General features: G+C 51.1%; 1 protein-coding gene across 1 annotated transcript; it reads left to right on the top strand.

The window, feature by feature from the left end:
* Positions 1-1,439: 1,439 nt before the first annotated feature.
* On the top strand, positions 1,440-16,562 carry LOC306916708 (E3 ubiquitin-protein ligase UBR4-like; the record flags this gene model as incomplete). Its single annotated transcript, XM_079494724.1, has 1 exon — positions 1,440-16,562. One exon carries the CDS (start codon positions 1,440-1,442, stop codon positions 16,560-16,562), a length of 15,123 nt encoding a protein of 5,040 aa, XP_079350850.1.
* Between the last annotated feature and the right edge of the window lie 1,325 nt (positions 16,563-17,887).

The raw sequence follows: 17,887 nt of genomic DNA on the forward strand, positions 1-17,887 counted from the left end.
TATGAGACACAGACCGAGTAGAAAAAAATTGCGCCATTTTTTCAAGATTATTAGTGAGGACCTCTTATATGAAGATAGGTTGAAAAGTGGTGAAGTGATCCTTTAAAGGTCATAACGTTTCACATCTCCTTGAACAGATTTGTTGAGAACATGCGCTTTTCCTCAACCTTCCTCAAAACTAATCTCACTGTTCTTCACAGATGGATGCATTTTCATTATGTCATGGACTGGTTTATTATGATTTATCTTACAGGTTATTTGTTCTGGTCTTTATATAATAACAAGAACCGATATTGTTTGTGATAGTGATTAGATTAATCCAGAAGATGTATTGTAATAAACCTGTAGTCAGTGGAGTACTGGATACACAGTAAGTCGACAACAAAATTAAATGTAGCTTAGACGGGGCCAAGCAATAGGAAAAATCACACCCGTGTGAACAGAGCGGTGCAGGCTGCTCAACAACACCGCTGGCTGGCTGCAGTTATAGTTAGTGTGACTGTGAATGGCCCTTTGAGGCTGCTCAACAGTGCCACTTTAGGTCACCAGCGGTATTGCAGCTGTTTGTACGCCAGACAGACAGACAGACAGACAGACAGACTCAGCCAGTCATTGGAGTGGTTAGGCACCGCTCAAAAAGCTATATGCAATACGCACAATAAGCCATAGAAACATAGAACACAGAAGCTGAGAGAAAGACCATACAATTAACAAATGAGCATTTTAAATAGCTGCAACCCCAGTAAAACTATACCTAAACCTAACGTTAACCCTGACCCTGACCTCAGTAAAACTATTTTAAACCTAACCTATAATAGAGCCATAAGGGCCCTATTTGTGTCAGTCCCTCACCCCTTAACCTTAAACTTCTTTGCCTTTTTTTTTACATTTTTGAATAGTTCAAATAGCCCATGTACAAACTCACAAAATAGTAAAAATCACACCCGTGTGAAGTGAGGGGCGCTAATATATTAAAGTAACTCATGTTGATTAGATGATGTAATGGTGATGAAAAACAAACGGTGGCGGTGCAAACATTAAACGCCATTAACAATAAAGAGACAAAGAAGGCAAAGATAGGCAAAGAAGTTTAGGGATAAGGGGTCCTTTTAAGGCAAAACGAAAATGGTGCCCTAAGTATATATTGATACTGTAAATTCCAAATGACTGTGTAGAACTCCATATTTGGGCTAATATGATGTGAGGAACTCCATTTGGGCAAGATTTATACTGGGGACATCATATCCTATCCGATGCACAAATATGGAGATTCTCAGCATGCGCTGATGTCAGACACAAACCTTACAACATGCACTGATGTCAGACACGGCAGGGGTGCGTCCGGATATGCGCACCCCAGTTATATTAGTTTGTGTCGCACAGTGTGCTCAGTGCACTATATCTGAACGCACCCCAGAAGTGGCCCCAGGGATTTCAAGATGGCGTCGAGCGGAGGACACGGAGAACGCGAATGGACAACAGCTATCCAACCGCTTTTATCTGCTTCGTATGCGGCTGCTTTGGAAATGGAAGCGCTACCTCAGCTTATTGGAACTATAATAAACAGCGAATCTGAGATTCTTCACCATGACAAACAACATGAGCCTTTCTACTCGTCGTTTGTGGCTCTCTCTGCACATTCCATTGCCACTGTATGTGGACAAATACCCAGGAATCAGTTGCTGTCGGTGGCTGCAGCATGCAAAGTACTAATGGAATTCTCCCTACTGAGGCTGGAGAACCCGGACGAAGCGTGTGCCGTGTCACAGAAACACCTGGTCCTTTTGATAAAAGGACTTTGCACTGGCCGCAGCACACTGGATCGCACAGAGATCATTACCTTCACTGCTATGATGAAGTCCGCCAAGTTGCCTCAAACTGTCAAGACGCTTTCAAATGTGGCAGAGAGTGCTGTGAACCCAGAGCTCCGACAGAAGGAAGTCCAAATGAACTTCTTCAATCAGCTGACTTCGGTTTTTAACGCTGACCATACCACTATCTTGGCCTCTCCGTCAGCACCGCACATGCAGGCTGAGAGTGATTGTGATGACCAAAGAACAACGGATCAGGCCATTCAGGCCTTTGTCTCTCAGAATGTGTTAAGCTTACAGGAACTAGGTGGGTCTGAGAAGTTGCTACGAGTGTGCCTCAAGCTGCCCTACCTTCTTCGCTATATCAACCGTTTTCAGGATGCTGTATCAGCCAACTCATTCTTCATCATGCCTGCAACTGTGGCCGATGCCAATGCAGTCCGCAATGGGTTCCATTCACTGGTGATTGACGTGACTATGGCTTTGGACACACTCTCCCTACCAGTCCTGGAGCCACTGACACCAGGCAGACTACTAGATATGACCGTATTGGCTATGAGCTGTCTCTATGCTGGTGTAAGCGTGGCTACTTGCATGGCCATTTTGCAGGTAGGCAATGGCTTTGCAGTGACAAAGGAGGAAGATTATGAAACTGATGCAGCCACCACCGTCCAGAAATGTCTGGAAATCTATGAGATGATTGGACAAGCAATCAGTAACTCTCGTAGAGCGGGCGGTGAGCACTATCAGAACTTCCAGTTGCTGGGAGCCTGGTGCCTGTTAAACAGCCTGTACCTGATCCTCAACCTAAGCCCAACTGCCCTGGCCGATAAAGGTAAAGAGAAGGATTCTCTGGCTGCGCTGCGTGTTCAGGACATCGTTGCACACACCAAAGATGGAGCTGGGTCCCCTACACTTGGCCCTGGGAAAGAACACCAAGGGTTTGGAGTTCTGTCTGTAATCCTGGCTAACCACTCCATCAAACTCCTGACATCGCTTTTCCAAGACCTTCAAGTAGAGGCTCTGCACCGGGTAAGCAACAATGAAGGCTCGGACAGTGATGGACCTCCAGCTGAGCTCAACATCATGGCTCAGAGCACCTCCATCCAGAGAGTCCAAAGGCTCATAGATTCTGTACCGCTGACCAACCTGCTGTTCACCCTGCTGTCTACTTCATACAAGAAGGCAGGTGTTCTCCAGCGCCAGAGGAAGGGTTTAGTCAGCAGTGATGCCAGTGCCTCCACTGACTCAAACACCTACTATGAAGATGACTTCAGCAGTACAGAGGAGGATAGCAATCAAGATGATGACAGTGAGTCTATCTTGGGGCTTTGGTTTGAAGAGATTATCTCTCCAACCAAAGACAAAGTGGCTCCCCCACCTACACCCCTGGAGACATCCCCTAGAGTGAAGAGGGGAAAGCCGAATACAAGTGAGAACGGCAACATCTTGGCTGGCCGTAAAGACGATGATGACAGAGAGTCTATCTTGGGCCTTTCGTTTGAAGAGATTCTCTCCAACCAAAGAGATATCTCTCCAACCAAAGAGAAAGTTGCCCCCCCACCTCCTGGCCGTAAAGACCCAGAGCTGTTCCTAAGTCTGGCATGCAGCATTCTGAACTTCACCACTTCCATGCTGAAGTCTCGGAACAACCTCATCCGCAACTACCTGAGCGTGTCTCTTACCGAACAGCACATGGCTATATTGGCCAGCATCATCAAAGACGTAGACAAAGATGTCAAAGTGTCTTCAGATGTGTTTTCCCTGGCGCTTTATCACTTCAACCACACCCTGGTGACATCGGACCTCCCATCCCCAGCCTTGCAGAGCACCCTTCTTCAGAAGCTGGGAGTTGTCCCCTTTTCAGAGGGTCCATGGCCTCTCTACATCCACCCTCAGTCCCTCTCAGTGCTCTCGAGACTTCTCCTTATATGGCAGAATAAAGCCAGCCTGCAAGAAGAACCAGATGTGCCTGAGTGCATGAAGGTTTGGGAAAGGTTCCTGGGAACACTGAAGCAGCATATCATCCAAGGCTCCGTACACGCAGATGAGGACCTCAACGTTGAACACCTGCAGCTCTTGTTGCTGCTCTTTCACAACCTGTCCGAGCAGGGCCGGCGCTCCGTTTTCACATTAGTCACCCAGGCCATCACAGAGGTGGCCCAGAACAAAGACACCCAGTTGAAGGCTGTACCCCTCAACCTGGCGCGCCTGCTTTTGGTGCTGGATTACCTGCTACACCACTACTCCAAGGCACCCTCGTACCTCTTTGAACAGGTACAGTACAATCTTTTCACCCCACCATCCTCTGGGCCAAATTCTGTTCAGGATGGAGGAAAACAGACCAACCTTCCACTCTACTATGGTTTTAAGGAGGTTGAGGACAACTGGGCCAAGCACTGCTCATCAGATTCCACCATACAGCCTAGGTTCTACTGCGTACTGTCCCCTGAGGTATCTGAAGACAACATTAGCAGACTAGACAAGGTATTTCCCCAGCTATTTGGTGGTGCACTGAAATATGATGAACTTTACTCATGGCTTATTTCACTCCTGGCAGCGGGGTCTCAGTTTGACACGGCAAGGAGACAAGAAAACAAACCAATCACTCCCATGGAGGCCTGCTCGCTTCAGTACTACTTCCTGGTGCTGTGGAGGATTCTGGGAGTCCTGCCGCCCTCAAAAGCCTACGTGGAACAGCTGAACACTGGCTGCAGTGACCCACGTGAGAGCGACATCCTTCACACCTTACGGTGGTCCTCTCGTCTGCGTGTTCCCACCTATGTGAACTGGATCAAGGAAAACTTGGTCAAGCAGGGGATGACAGCAGACCAGGCTGCCTCTCTGATCGAGACAACAGCGGCCAAATGCAGCACTGTGAAGTACGACGTGGAACTAGCAGAGGCATACATCGCCAGGCAGATTTCTGCCTTTTCATCCGTGGACTCAAGTGCGATCCTACCACTTCATCAGGTGCCCTCGCTCCAAGCTATCTACACACTGGATGCGGTCATTTCCAAGGTGCAAGTGTCTCTAGATGAGCATCTGTCCAAAGTGGCCATAGAGGCGGACACCCCGAAAGCCTCGGAGATCACCAAAAACCTGCTGCCTGTTACGCTGCAGTTGATTGATGTTTACACTGCCTTCACAAGGTCTTACATGGTAATGAGTCTCCCAGAGGAAGGAGAGAAGAAGCTGACAGAGGCCAAACTCCAAGGCTATGCAGCAGTTCTCTCCATTGGCTCCACGCGCTGCAAGGCCAACACGCTTGGTCATAGTGTGATGCAGAACTTGCCTTCAGCTGTGCAGACGTTGTGTGAGACTTGGAATAACATCCACACCAATGAGTTCCCCAACATTGGATCATGGCGTGATGCATTTTCCAACGACACCATTCCATCAGAGAGCTACATCAGTGCCATTCAGGCTGCTCACTTGGGCACATTAGGCTGCCAGTCCCTGGCCCTAGCCTCCTCTCTCAAACACATCCTCCTCTCGCTGGTTCGTCTCACTGGAGACATTATTGTCACCGAGGAGCTGACCCCCTCACAGGTGGTGCGCACACTGCTGCCTCTCCTTCTGGAGAGCAGCACAGAGAGTGTAGCTGAGATCAGCAGCCCATCACTCGAGCGCATCCTGGGTGCTGTAGAATCAGACGCCTTCTTGGCCCGCATCTATGAATGCCTGGTCACTGGCTGTTACAACATCATCGCCAACCACTCAGACCCTAATAGTGGTTTGGATGAATCTGTGCTGGAGGAATGCCTACAATATCTTGAAAAGCAGCTTGAAAGCAGTCTAGCCTGCAAGGCTATGGAGGAATTATTTTCATTCAGTGGCGAGTTGGTCCAAATTATGATGACAACAGCCAATGAGAGCCTATCAGAAATGTTTTGTAATAGGGTGCTAAAATTCTTCAACAAACTTTTCCAACTCACAGAGAAGAGTCCAAACCCCAGCCTGCTCTGCCTGTGCGGATCCCTGGCTCAGCTGGCATGCGTGGAGCCGTCACGCCTCCAGTATTGGCTCACACGCATGACAGCAACCCCGCCCAAAGACTCAGAGCAGCTGGAGATCGTTCAGGAAAACCGACAGCTCCTGCAGGTGCTCACCACCCATATTGTACGTGACAACAGCCAGGTGGGAGAGGGAGTGTGCACGGTCCTCCTCCGCACACTCATACCCATGGCAACAGACATGCTTGCCAATGGTGACGGAACAGGCTTTCCTGACCTCATGGTCCTTATGGCCACTCTGGCCAGTGCTGGCCAAGGGTCCGGTCACCTGCAGCTGCACAGGGCTGCCATTGATTGGCTGACTAGATGCAAGAAATATTTGACCCAGAAGAATGTTGTGGATAACGCGAGTGCAAATTTGACTCGGGGCAAGCATGCGAGCATGCTCGAGTGCTCATGCCACATCATCTCCTACCTGGCTGATGTGATGAACGCCCTGAGGCAGAGCAGTGGCCAGGGCTCCTCTGCTCTCCTGGTGGAGGGAGAGGAGAAAGCTATGGAGGTGGACTCGGACTGGGTAGAGGAGCTTGCTGTGGAGGAGGGCGATTCTCAGGCTGAAGACTCTGATGAAGACGCCTTGTGTCATAAACTCTGCACCTTCACCATCACTCAGAAGGAATACATGAACCAGCATTGGTACCACTGTTACACCTGTAATATGGCGGATGGGGCAGGTGTGTGCACAGTGTGCGCCAAGGTCTGTCACAAACAGCATGAGATCTCCTATGCCAAATACGGTTCTTTCTTCTGTGACTGCGGTGCCAAGGAGGATGGCAGCTGCCGGGTGAGACCGAATACCTCAGGTCAACACGGGAAGAGAACAAGAGCGGCCTTGGTCAAACACAGCCCAAGCAATGGAATGGGATCCACGCCAGCGCTCCTGAGCGAGCTGCAAATCGCTGAGGGCGCAATTCGCCACCAGAATGCCTCACCCTCTGACAAGGGCAAGGTCACCATCTGTGATGAGGACAGGACGAAGAAAAGCAGTGTGTGCAAGAGCATCGAGGGCTGCCAGGAAGAGCTTCTGGCACAAGTGCTGGGCTCGTCCACTGCAGCAGTCATTCTGGAAATGATCATCTTCCTGAGGGATGCCATCCAGACAAACTTACAGCAGGCGTCTGCTGTGGGAAGCAACAGTCGTTCCCAGCAGGCCCTCAATGAACTGTACAATCAGGACAAGACTGTGGAGATGACCGATCAGTTAATGGTACCCATGCTCAGCTCCCAGCAAGGAGCCTTTGAGAATGTGCAGATGAACTACAGCGGTGACCAGGGTCAGACCATCCAGCAGCTCATCAGTGCTCATGTCCTGCGTCCTGTGGCCATGTGTGTCCTGTCGTCCCCCCGCGGCCGCCGACAGCACCTCGCTGTCAGCCATGGGAAGGGCAAGATAACGGTTCTGCAGCTGTCTTCCCTCCTGGAGCAGGCTGACTCCAGCAAGAGGAAGCTGACACTGACCCGTCTGGCCTCGGCTCACATCCCTTTCACCGTCCTGAGCCTGACGGGAAACCCTTGTAACGAAGACTACCTGGCCGTGTGCGGTCTCAAGGACTGTCATGTTCTGACGTTCAGCAGTGCAGGCTCTGTGTCAGACCACCTGGTGTTGCATCCGCAGCTAGCCACTGGCAACTTTATTATCAAAGCTATCTGGCTGCCTGGCTCTCAGGCTGAACTCGCCATCATCACAGCTGACTTCGTTAACATCTATGACCTGTCTGTGGACGCCCTCAGTCCCATGTACTACTTTCTGCTCCCGAGCTCCAAGATCCGGGATGCTACGTTCCTCTTCAATGAAGAGGGGAAGAACATCATCGTCATCATGTCCTCGGCAGGCTACATGTACACTCAGGTCATGGAAGAGTCTAGCAGTGCCCAACATGGCCCATTCTACGTCACCAATGCGTTGGAGATCACACATGAAGACCTGAAGGATAGCAATGATCAGGTAGCTGGAGGTGGCGTGTCGGTCTACTACTCCCATGTGGTCCAGATGCTGTTCTTCAGCTACAGCCAGGGCAAGTCCTTTGCCGCCACCATCAGCCGTAGCACCACCAATGTCCAGAGACTCTTTACCATCAACATCAAAGGCTCAAGTGGTGGGGAGATATATCCTGCTCTGTGTCAGTGGTCTGAGGTAATGAACCACCCAGGGATGGTGTGCTGTGTGCAGCAGACAACAGGCATTCCTCTTGTCATCATGGTCAAACCAGACACCTTCCTGATCCAGGAGATCAAAACATTGCCTGCCAAAGCTAAGATCCAAGACATGGTGGCTATCCGCCATACTGCCAGCAATGAGCAACAGCGAACCACCATAATTGTGCTGTGTGAGGATGGCAGCCTGCGTATTTACATGGCCAATGTAGACAACACGTCTTACTGGCTCCAGCCCTCACTGCAGCCCAGCTGTGGTATCGGCATCATGACGCCAGTACACAAAGGCAAGGCAGCTGCTACCACCAGTCAGGTGACCTTCCCCATCGACTTCTTTGAGCACAATCAGCAACTGACAGAGGTGGAGTTTGGAGGAAATGACCTACTGCAGGTCTACAACGGACAGCAGATCAAACACAGACTCAATTCCACTGGGATGTATGTCGCCAACACCAAGCCTGGCGGGTTCACGATAGAAGCCGTCAACAACAACAGCTCCATGGTGATGACAGGGATGCGGGTACAGGTGGGCACTCAGGCCATTGAAAGGGCTCCGTCCTACCTGCAGCTCTTCGGTCGCACCATGCAGATAAAACTGAAACATGGCCGCTGGTTCGACTTGCCCTTCACTAGAGAGGAGGCCCTGCAGGCTGACAAGAAGCTCTCCATCTTCGTTGGAGCATCCGTTGACTCGGCTGGAGTGACCATGCTGGACTCTATCAACATTCACGGTAAGACCAAGGAACAGTTTGGCTGGCCTGAGGAACCACCTGAGGACTTCTCCACCTCTGTCAACGTCTGCAGCTCCAACTTCAACCAGGGCAACGGCTCATCAGATGGCGACATAGTCACACCCACCGCCACCAATGGCAGCGTACTAGAGAGATTGGTGGTTAGCTCCCTTGAAGCTCTGGAAAGCTGCTTCGCAGTGTGTTCCTCCAGTGAAAAGGGAAAGAACAAGGCTGCAGCACTAGAGCTGGCTACCCTGCTCCTCTCCATACCGACCCCAGCTGGTGTACAGCAGCGGACCAAAGGACTTCTGGCCAGCTTGCACACCAGCCACACGGCCTATCACAATCACAAGGACCAGTCCTTGCTGGGTACTGCAGTGCAGTGTCTGAACATTTGCGGCCGTGAGGGCAGAGAGCTGGACCCCGATGTCTTCCAGAGGCTGGTGATTACAACACGTTCCATCGCCATCACGAGACCCAACAACCTGGTCCAGTTCACAGAGAACAAGCCACCGCTTCATGACTCCGGTCAAAAGCCAGGGGAGATCGAGACCTGTAACTTCATCATGCAGCTGATGAATAACTTCTGGAAACTCCACGCCCTCAAACCAAAGAACTCCTTCCTGGCTCCTGCCCATCTGCCAGGTCTGTCCCACGTAGAAGTAACAGTGAATGCTCTGGTGGACATTATCCATGGATACTACACCTGTGAACTGGACTACATCAATGTAGCCTCCAAGATATACATGCAAATGTTGCTGTGCCCAGATACATCTGTGAGCTTTGCCTGTAAGCAGGCGCTGATTAGAGTGCTTCGACCAAGAAACAAACAGCGCCAGTCAGTGCTGACTGTAGATGAGGGCAGACAGGAGAGTCAGGAGCAGGATCTGTCAGGTCAGGCCCCCAGCTCCTCCTCCCTGGATGCTGGAACACTCTCCGACACCACAGCTTCAGCCCCGGCATCAGATAACGAGGGCAGACCTGCAGCCACAGAGGGCTACACACTGCCGACATCTCCAGCAGAACACAGTGGCAGTGTGGGCTCAGATAGTGGAGGATCTGCCATCGACTCTGTAGCAGGGGAACACAAGGTGTCAGGACGTAGCAGTGCATATGGGGACAGGACAGTGGAGGGCCACACTGTGGGTCCAGGCTCCAGTACCGGGGCCAAAAGCACCACCACAGCCCAGCAGGAGGGAGACGGCTCAAAGGGAGAGAAAGAGAATGAGGGAGATATCCACACCAGCAACAGGCTGCACACGGTGCGTCTGATGCTCCTGGAGCGCCTGCTGCAGCATCTGCCACAGCTGCACAATGTGGGCGGAGTCCACGCCATCCCTTACATGCAGGTCATCCTCATGTTGACCTCTGACCTGGATGGAGAGGACGACAAGGACAAGGGTACTCTAGATGACCTTCTGGCACAACTAATCGCAGAGCTTGGCATGCACAAAAATGACATATCCAGAAAGAATGAGCATAGCTCCATCAATGAAGTCCACTTGGTCATCATGAGACTGCTCAGCGTCGTCATGTCTAGAACAAAGTCTGGCTCCAAATCCTGCTCTGAGTCGTCCTCGTTGGTTTCCAACGCCACAGCAACAGCCCTGCTCAGCTCGGGTGCCATCGACTACTGTCTCCATGTGCTGAAGTCCCTGTTGGAGTACTGGAAGAGCCAGCAGCGTGAGGAGGAGTCCATGGCCATCAGCCAGCTCCTCCGCCCGTACAGCACCTCCTCTCTACCTGACATGAGTCCCTTCTTCCTGCGCCAATATGTCAAGAGTCATGCTGGTGATGTTTTTGAGGCCTACTCTGAGCTTCTGACTGAGATGGTGCTTCGGCTTCCCTACCAAATCAAGAAGCTTGCAGACACCAACCCGCGCATCCCACCTCCTGAGTTTGACCACTCCTGGTTCTATATCCTGTCTGAGTATCTGATGATCCAGCCGACACCGTTTGTGAAGAGGCAGGTCCGCAAGCTGCTGCTATTCATGTGCGGTTCCAAGGAGACGTATCGGCAGCGGCGAGATCTGCACACATTGGATTCTCACATGCGTGGAATCAAGAAGCTCCTGGAGGAGCAGGGCATCTTCCTGCGGGCCGGCGTGGTCACTGTTACATCTGGCTCTGCCCTGCAGTACCACACACTCATCAGTCTGATGGAACATCTAAAGGCTTGTGCTGAAATCGCCACCCAGAGGACCATCAACTGGCAGAAATTCTGTATGAAGGATGACTCTGTGCTGTACTTCCTGCTTCAGGTCAGTTTCCTGGTGGATGAAGGTGTTTCTCCAGTCCTGCTCCAGCTCCTCTCCTGTGCCCTGTGTGGAGGCAAGGTTGTTGCCAGCTCCTCCTCTTCCTTCTCAGGAGGAGGCTCTGGCAGTAGTGGGCAGGCAGAAGCCTCCCTGTCGTCCAGTGATAAGAGCAAAAAAGAAGACAAGGAGAAAGACAAGGAGGGTGATGAGGTTGGCAGCCAAGAGGATCAGCTGTGCACAGCGCTGGTCAGCCAGCTCAACAAAATCGTCGACAAGGAAACTCTCATTCAGTTAATTCGCTGCTTTCTCCTCAAGTCCAGCTCATCTGCCATGCGCTGGCAGGCCCATTCCTTGGCACTGCATATCTATAGGAACTCCAGTAAGACTCAGCAAGAGATATTGTTGGAGCTCACCTGGGCTATCTGGCCTGAGCTGCCAGCTTACGGATGCAAAGCTGCCCAATTTGTCGACCTGCTTGGATACTTCTCCCTCAAGACCCCACAGACTGAGGAAAAGCTGAAGGAATACTCTCAGAAAGCTGTGGAGATTCTGAAGGCACAGAACCACATCCTAACCAACCACCCAAACTCCAACATCTACAACACTTTGTCAGTTTTTGTGGAGTTTGATGGCGGCTTTTTCCTGGAGAGTGACCCCTGCTTGGCGTGCAACAACCCTGAAGTTCCCTTCTCGAACATCAAACTGTCATCGATCAAAGTGGACACGCACTACACCACCACACAGCAGGTGGTCAAGCTCATCGGCAGCCACACCATCAGCAAGGTCACAGTGACAATTGGTGACCTGAAGCGCACCAAAATCGCCCGCACTATCAACCTGTACTACAACAACAGGACAGTACAGGCTGTCGTGGAGCTGAAGAACAAGCCTGCACGCTGGCAGAAAGCTAAGCAGGTCCAGCTTATCCCAGGACAAACAGAGGTGAAGATTGACCTCCCCCTGCCCATTGTTGCATCCAACCTGATGATCGAGTTCTCCGATTTCTATGAAAATTACCAGGCCTCCACAGACACACTCCTGTGCCCACGCTGCAATTCCGCAGTGCCCACCAACCCAGGGATGTGTGGGAACTGTCGCGAGAACGTCAACCAGTGCCAAAAGTGCAGGGCCATCAATTATGATGAGAAGGACCCCTTCCTCTGCAACACCTGTGGTTTCTGCAAATACGCCCATTTTGATTTTGTGTTGTATGCTAAGCCGTGCTGTGCCGTGGATCCCATTGAGAACGAGGAGGACAGGAAAAAGGCGGTGACCAATATCAACACTCTTTTGGACAAAGCTGACCGGATATACCACCAGCTCATGGGCCACCGGCCACAGCTGGAGAGCCTCCTGTCCAAAGTTAACGAGGCGGCGCCAGAGAAACCACAGGATGACTTGGGTGTGGCGGCAGGGCTTGGCCCGCCCTCGGCCAACGTCAACAGGTACATCCAGCAGCTGGCCCAAGAATACAGTGGAGACTGCAAGACCTCGTTTGATGAGCTCTCCAAGATCATGCAGAAAGTGTTGGTGTCCCGTAAGGAGCTCCTGGAGTATGACCTCCAGGAGAGAGAAGCTGCCACCAAGTCTTCACGTAGCAGCAGCAGCCACCAGCCCACCATCACAGCCAGCCAGTACCGCGCCAATTCTGTGCTCGGTTGTGGCCCCACCTCTTCCAATAAGTGCTACGGCTGTGCCTCGGCTGTCACTGGCCATTGCATCACCCTGCTCCGTGCCCTGGCTACCAACCCTGCCCTGCGGCATATCCTGGTCCTGCAGGGTCTCATTGCAGAGCTGTTTGACTGTAGCTTGCGGCGAGGCACGGCCGCCATGAGGGAGGAGGTCCGTCAGCTGGTCTGTCTTCTAACCAGAGATCACATGGAGGCCACTCAGCAGATGAATGACCTCATCATCGCCAAGGTTGAGTCTGCCATCAAAGGTCAGCAGGTCAGCAATTTGCAGTATGAGATGTTATTGCTTACAGACTCCATTTCCAAAGAGGGAGGATGCTGGGAGTTGAGGCTGCGTTGCGCACTAAGTCTGTTCCTCATGTCAGTTAACATAAAGACTCCTGCTGTTGTGGCGAACATCACTCTAATGTGCCTGAGGATCCTACAGAAGCTGATAAAACCTCCTTCTCCCACCAGCAAAAAGAACAAGGATGCTGCTGTTGAGTCCCTGACTACAGTCAAGCCCTACAGCAATGAAATCCATGCACAGGCCCAACTCTGGCTCAAGAAGGACTCCAAAGCATCTTATGAGGCCTGGAAAAAGTGTCTCCCCGCAAGATGCCAGGAGACGGTGTCGAAGCCTCAGAGCAAGACTGAGCTGCGGAGACAGTACATGCTAGAGAAGTACGTATGGAAGTGGAAGCAGTTCATGAGAGCCAAGACAGAGGGACCTTTCCCTTGGCTGCTCAAGCTAAGCCATAACAACTGGCTGCGACAGGTTCTCTTCACTCCTGCTACTCAGGCAGCCAGACAGGCAGCTTGCACCATCGTCGAGGCCCTGACTACAATCCCCAGCCGCAAACAACATGTCCTCGACCTGCTCACCAGTTACCTGGATGAGTTGAGAGTGGCGGGGGAGTGTGCGGCGGAATTCCTGGGTCTGTACCAGAAACTGATCGAACCAGCTCACTGGAAGGTGTACCTAGCAGCTCGTGGAGTCCTGCCCTACATCGGTAACCTGATCACCCAGGAAATAGCCAATCTGTTGGCTCTGGAAGAGGCTACGCTTAGCACAGACTTGCAGCAAGGTTATGCACTCAAGAGTTTGACTGGATTACTGTCATCCTTTGTAGAGGTTGAGTCCATCAAACGGCACTTTAAGAGCAGGTTAGTGAGCACTGTGCTGAACGGCTACCTTTGCCTGAGGAAGCTGGTGGTTCAGCGCACAAAACTCATTGACAACACCCAGGACATGCTGCTGGAGATGCTGGAGGACATGACGACAGGAATGGAGTCTGAAACCAAGGCCTTCATGGCGGTGTGCATAGAGACAGCCAAGCGTTACAGCCTGGATGACTACAGGACACCTGTCTTCATCTTTGAAAGACTATGCAGTATCATCTATCCTGAGAAGAATGAGGTGGCAGAGTTCTTTGTGACGCTGGAGAAAGACCCCCAGCAGGAGGACTTCCTGCAGGGCCACATGCCAGGGAATCCTTACAGCAGCAACGACCCCATTGGCCCCCTGATGAGGGACATCAAGAACAAGATCTGCCAGGACTGTGACCTGGTGGCGCTACTGGAGGATGACAGTGGCATGGAGCTTCTGGTCAACAACAAGATCATCAGTTTGGATCTGTCAGTGGCTGAGGTGTACAGGAAGGTCTGGTTCCCCACAAATGAGCGCGTGCCCATGAGAATTATTTACCGTATGAGGGGCCTGTCGGGAGAAGCTACAGAGGAATTCATCGAGTCACTGGACTCAACAACAGATGAAGAGCTGGATGACGAGGAGGTGTACAAGATGGCAGGAGTTATGGCCCAGTGTGGAGGACTGGAGTGTATGCTCAACCGGCTTTCTGGAATCAAAGACTTCAAACAAGGAAGGCACCTACTTACTGTATTGCTGAAGCTTTTCAGCTACTCTGTTAAGGTGAGTGTGAACAGGCAGCAGCTGGTAAAACCGGAGAAGAACACTCTCAATGTCATGCTGGGAACTCTCAACCTGTCTTTGGTGGCTGAGCAGGAGAGTAAGGACAGCGGTGGAGCCTCCATAGCTGAGCAGGTCCTGAGCATCATGGAGATCATTCTAGACGAAGCCAACGCAGAGATTTCAGAGGACAAGGGTAACCTGCTGCTGACAGGAGACAAGGACCAGCTAGTGATGCTGTTGGACCAGATCACCACCCCCTTCGTCCGCTCCAACCCCAGTGTCCTGCAGGGCCTCCTGCGCATCATCCCCTACCTGTCATTCGGTGAACTGGAGAAAATGTGCATCCTGGTGGAACGCTTCAAGCCCTGCTGCAGCTTTGACAAGTACGACGAGGAGAACAGTGTAGACGACAAGGTCTTTCTAGATTGCTTCTGTAAGATTGCTGCTGGCATCAAAAACAACAGCAATGGCCATCAGCTCAAAGACCTCATTCTCCAGAAGGCGATCACGCAGAGCGCGCTTGATTACATGAAGAAACATATCCCCAATGCCAAGAACCTGGATGCAGATGTCTGGGCAAAGTTCTTGTCTCGACCTGCGTTACCCTTCATTCTCAGACTGCTCCGTGGACTGGCTACCCAACATCCGCCCACGCAGGTGCTGATAGGTGCCGATTCGATCCCCGACCTACATAAGCTGGAGCAGGTGTCCAGTGACGAGGGCATCGGCACGCTGGCAGAGAACCTGCTGGAGGCGTTGAGGGAGCATGCCGAAATCAACCTGAAGATAGACGCCGCCCGCAGGGAGACCAGGGCCGAGAAGAAACGCATGGCCATGGCCATGAGACAGAAAGCCCTGGGCACTCTGGGAATGACGACCAACGAGAAGGGTCAGGTGGTGACCAAGACCTCATTTCTCAAACAGATGGAGGAGTTGATAGAGGAGCCAGGCCTGGCCTGCTGTATCTGCAGAGAGGGTTACAAGGTCCAGCCAACTAAAGTCCTAGGCATATACACCTTCACCAAGTGTGTGGTCTTGGAGGACTTTGAAAACAAGCCTCAGAAGCAGCAGGGCTACAGCAGCGTCTCGCACTTTAACATAGTCCATTATGACTGCCACCTGGCAGCTGTCAGTCGTGGACGAGAGGAGTGGGAGAGCGCTGCTCTCCAGAATGCCAACACCAAGTGCAATGGGCTGCTCCCCCTGTGGGGGCCGCATGTTCCAAAATCAGCCTTTTCCACCTGCCTGGCAAGGCACAACACATATATACAGAAGTGCACAGGCCAGCATGAGCCTACTTACCAGCTCAACATCCACGACACCAAGCTACTGTTCATCCGCTTTGCCACTGAGCAGTCGTTCAGCGTGGACACAGGCGGAGGAGGGAGAGAGAGCAACATCCACCTCATCCCATACATCATTCACACTGCACTCCATCTCCTCAACACTACGAGGGCCACGTCTCGGGAGGAGAAGAAGTTGCAAGGTTTTCAGGAGCAGCCGTGTGACAAGTGGGTGGAGAACTCGTACGAGGTGGACGGGCCACACTACTTCACCATCTTGGCCATGCACATACTGCCCCCTGAACGCTGGAGGAGCTTGCGCATGTACTTCCTGAGAAGGCTCCTGGTCACCGAACACACCCGCAAAGTCTCAGCGGTCTGCACCAACAAACTCACAGATAAAACACCAAGGGAGTATGCAGTTTATCACTCCCCTCTTCTGTTTTGGGGCCTGGTGGATCTCGTCTTTGACATGTTCAGGAAAGTACCCACCAGCAACACGGAGGGGGGCTGGTCCTTCTCACTGGCCGAGTACGTGCGCCATAACGACATGCCCATCTCTGAGGCCTCTGAGCGTGTGCTGAGAGCTTTCCAGGATGAACTAATGGCCGCTGAGTCCTTCTCTGAGTTCCTGGATGTTGTAGGTCTTCTCTCTGAAATTCCAGACCCTGATGTCTTCCTGCAGGATTTGTTGAACTCTGTGTCCTGATGTGAAGGAAGCCCCACCCACTAATCCATAACATAACCCCCGCCCACTCTCACATCAACCCTACAAATAGCCGCTGGGACAATTCCCACCTGAAACCCCTCTCCCCCAGGCTTTCACTATTTTTACCCATATGTACACACACACACACACACACACACACACACACACACACACACACACACACACACACACACACAAACCCATGCAAGTCGGTATACACGCCACGCTTCCTTCTCACTTCATTTACCCCCACAGTATATGACATTTTCAAATTAACTTATAATAAACAGCAACTCTCTGTGCCTGAGAACAGAACGTCTCTGTAACACAATAAAGAATGCTGGTTACAAAAACAAATGGGGGGGATTCATGTGTTGTACTCCTCTGATCAAGTACAATTCACTTCCCACTTCCTCAAGCCAAGCAACACAATAAAGAAGAAGACAATGTCTTTCAGTCAAGACCTTTTTTGATGAAGTCATCAAGAAACACATCCTGGAATACTGAGAGTGGACAGAGTGGAATTGCCTGGGGTAAAATTACTGGGAATCAAGGACACGTTTGATGATTTTTTTTTCTCTTCCTTTTTTTGGTCAGATGCCACAATGCCATGTAATTTATACGGAGGTAAAAACGTAAATATTTCTGTGAGTTTAAAAAAATAATCACACTCGTGTGAAGTGAGCGGCGCCCTTTTGGCTTTTCATCATACATCATCATCATACATCACATTCCGTGCTCAGCCAATCACTGAGCATGGAATGTGGTACACGCAGACACACAAAGCTGGGCATATGAGGGGCTACGTAGCTAGCGCCCCTCAAAAAAAATTACCAAATTGATTCAAACAAAGTAACTTCAATTGTTTCTCGTATTTTGATGACACCATGACTTGATGATCATATTATCTCTGGTAATTGAATTATCAAATACATCTGTTATTCAAAGAGATCCGTTACCCTGATATGGTTTTGTGCTGCTGCCGGCGTAGTGATACTGGACACAAAAAATAGTTCCATGTGACAGAGGGGTCAAAGTTGAATGAAAGTTGTGTAAAGTTGGTAGAAATAGGTAACAACTAGAACGGCACTATGTCGAGTGCCTACTTGTGTGTTGCACACAAGTAGGCCATTTATGGCCTACTTGTGCAAGCAGAGCGCTGTCGACTTGAAACCAATGCCATATGAAGCACAAATTAATCATTACATGAAGATATGTACCAATGGCAATGCCAGGGTATAACTGGCTCGATGGTGACGTAATAATTATATGTTTCAGTGTCGGGTGGATTAAAGGTAATGCCCCTATGTATACATGTATGTAAT

This window comes from Electrona antarctica (assembly GCF_951216825.1).
Source record: "Electrona antarctica genome assembly, chromosome: 1".
NCBI lineage: Eukaryota > Metazoa > Chordata > Actinopteri > Myctophiformes > Myctophidae > Electrona > Electrona antarctica.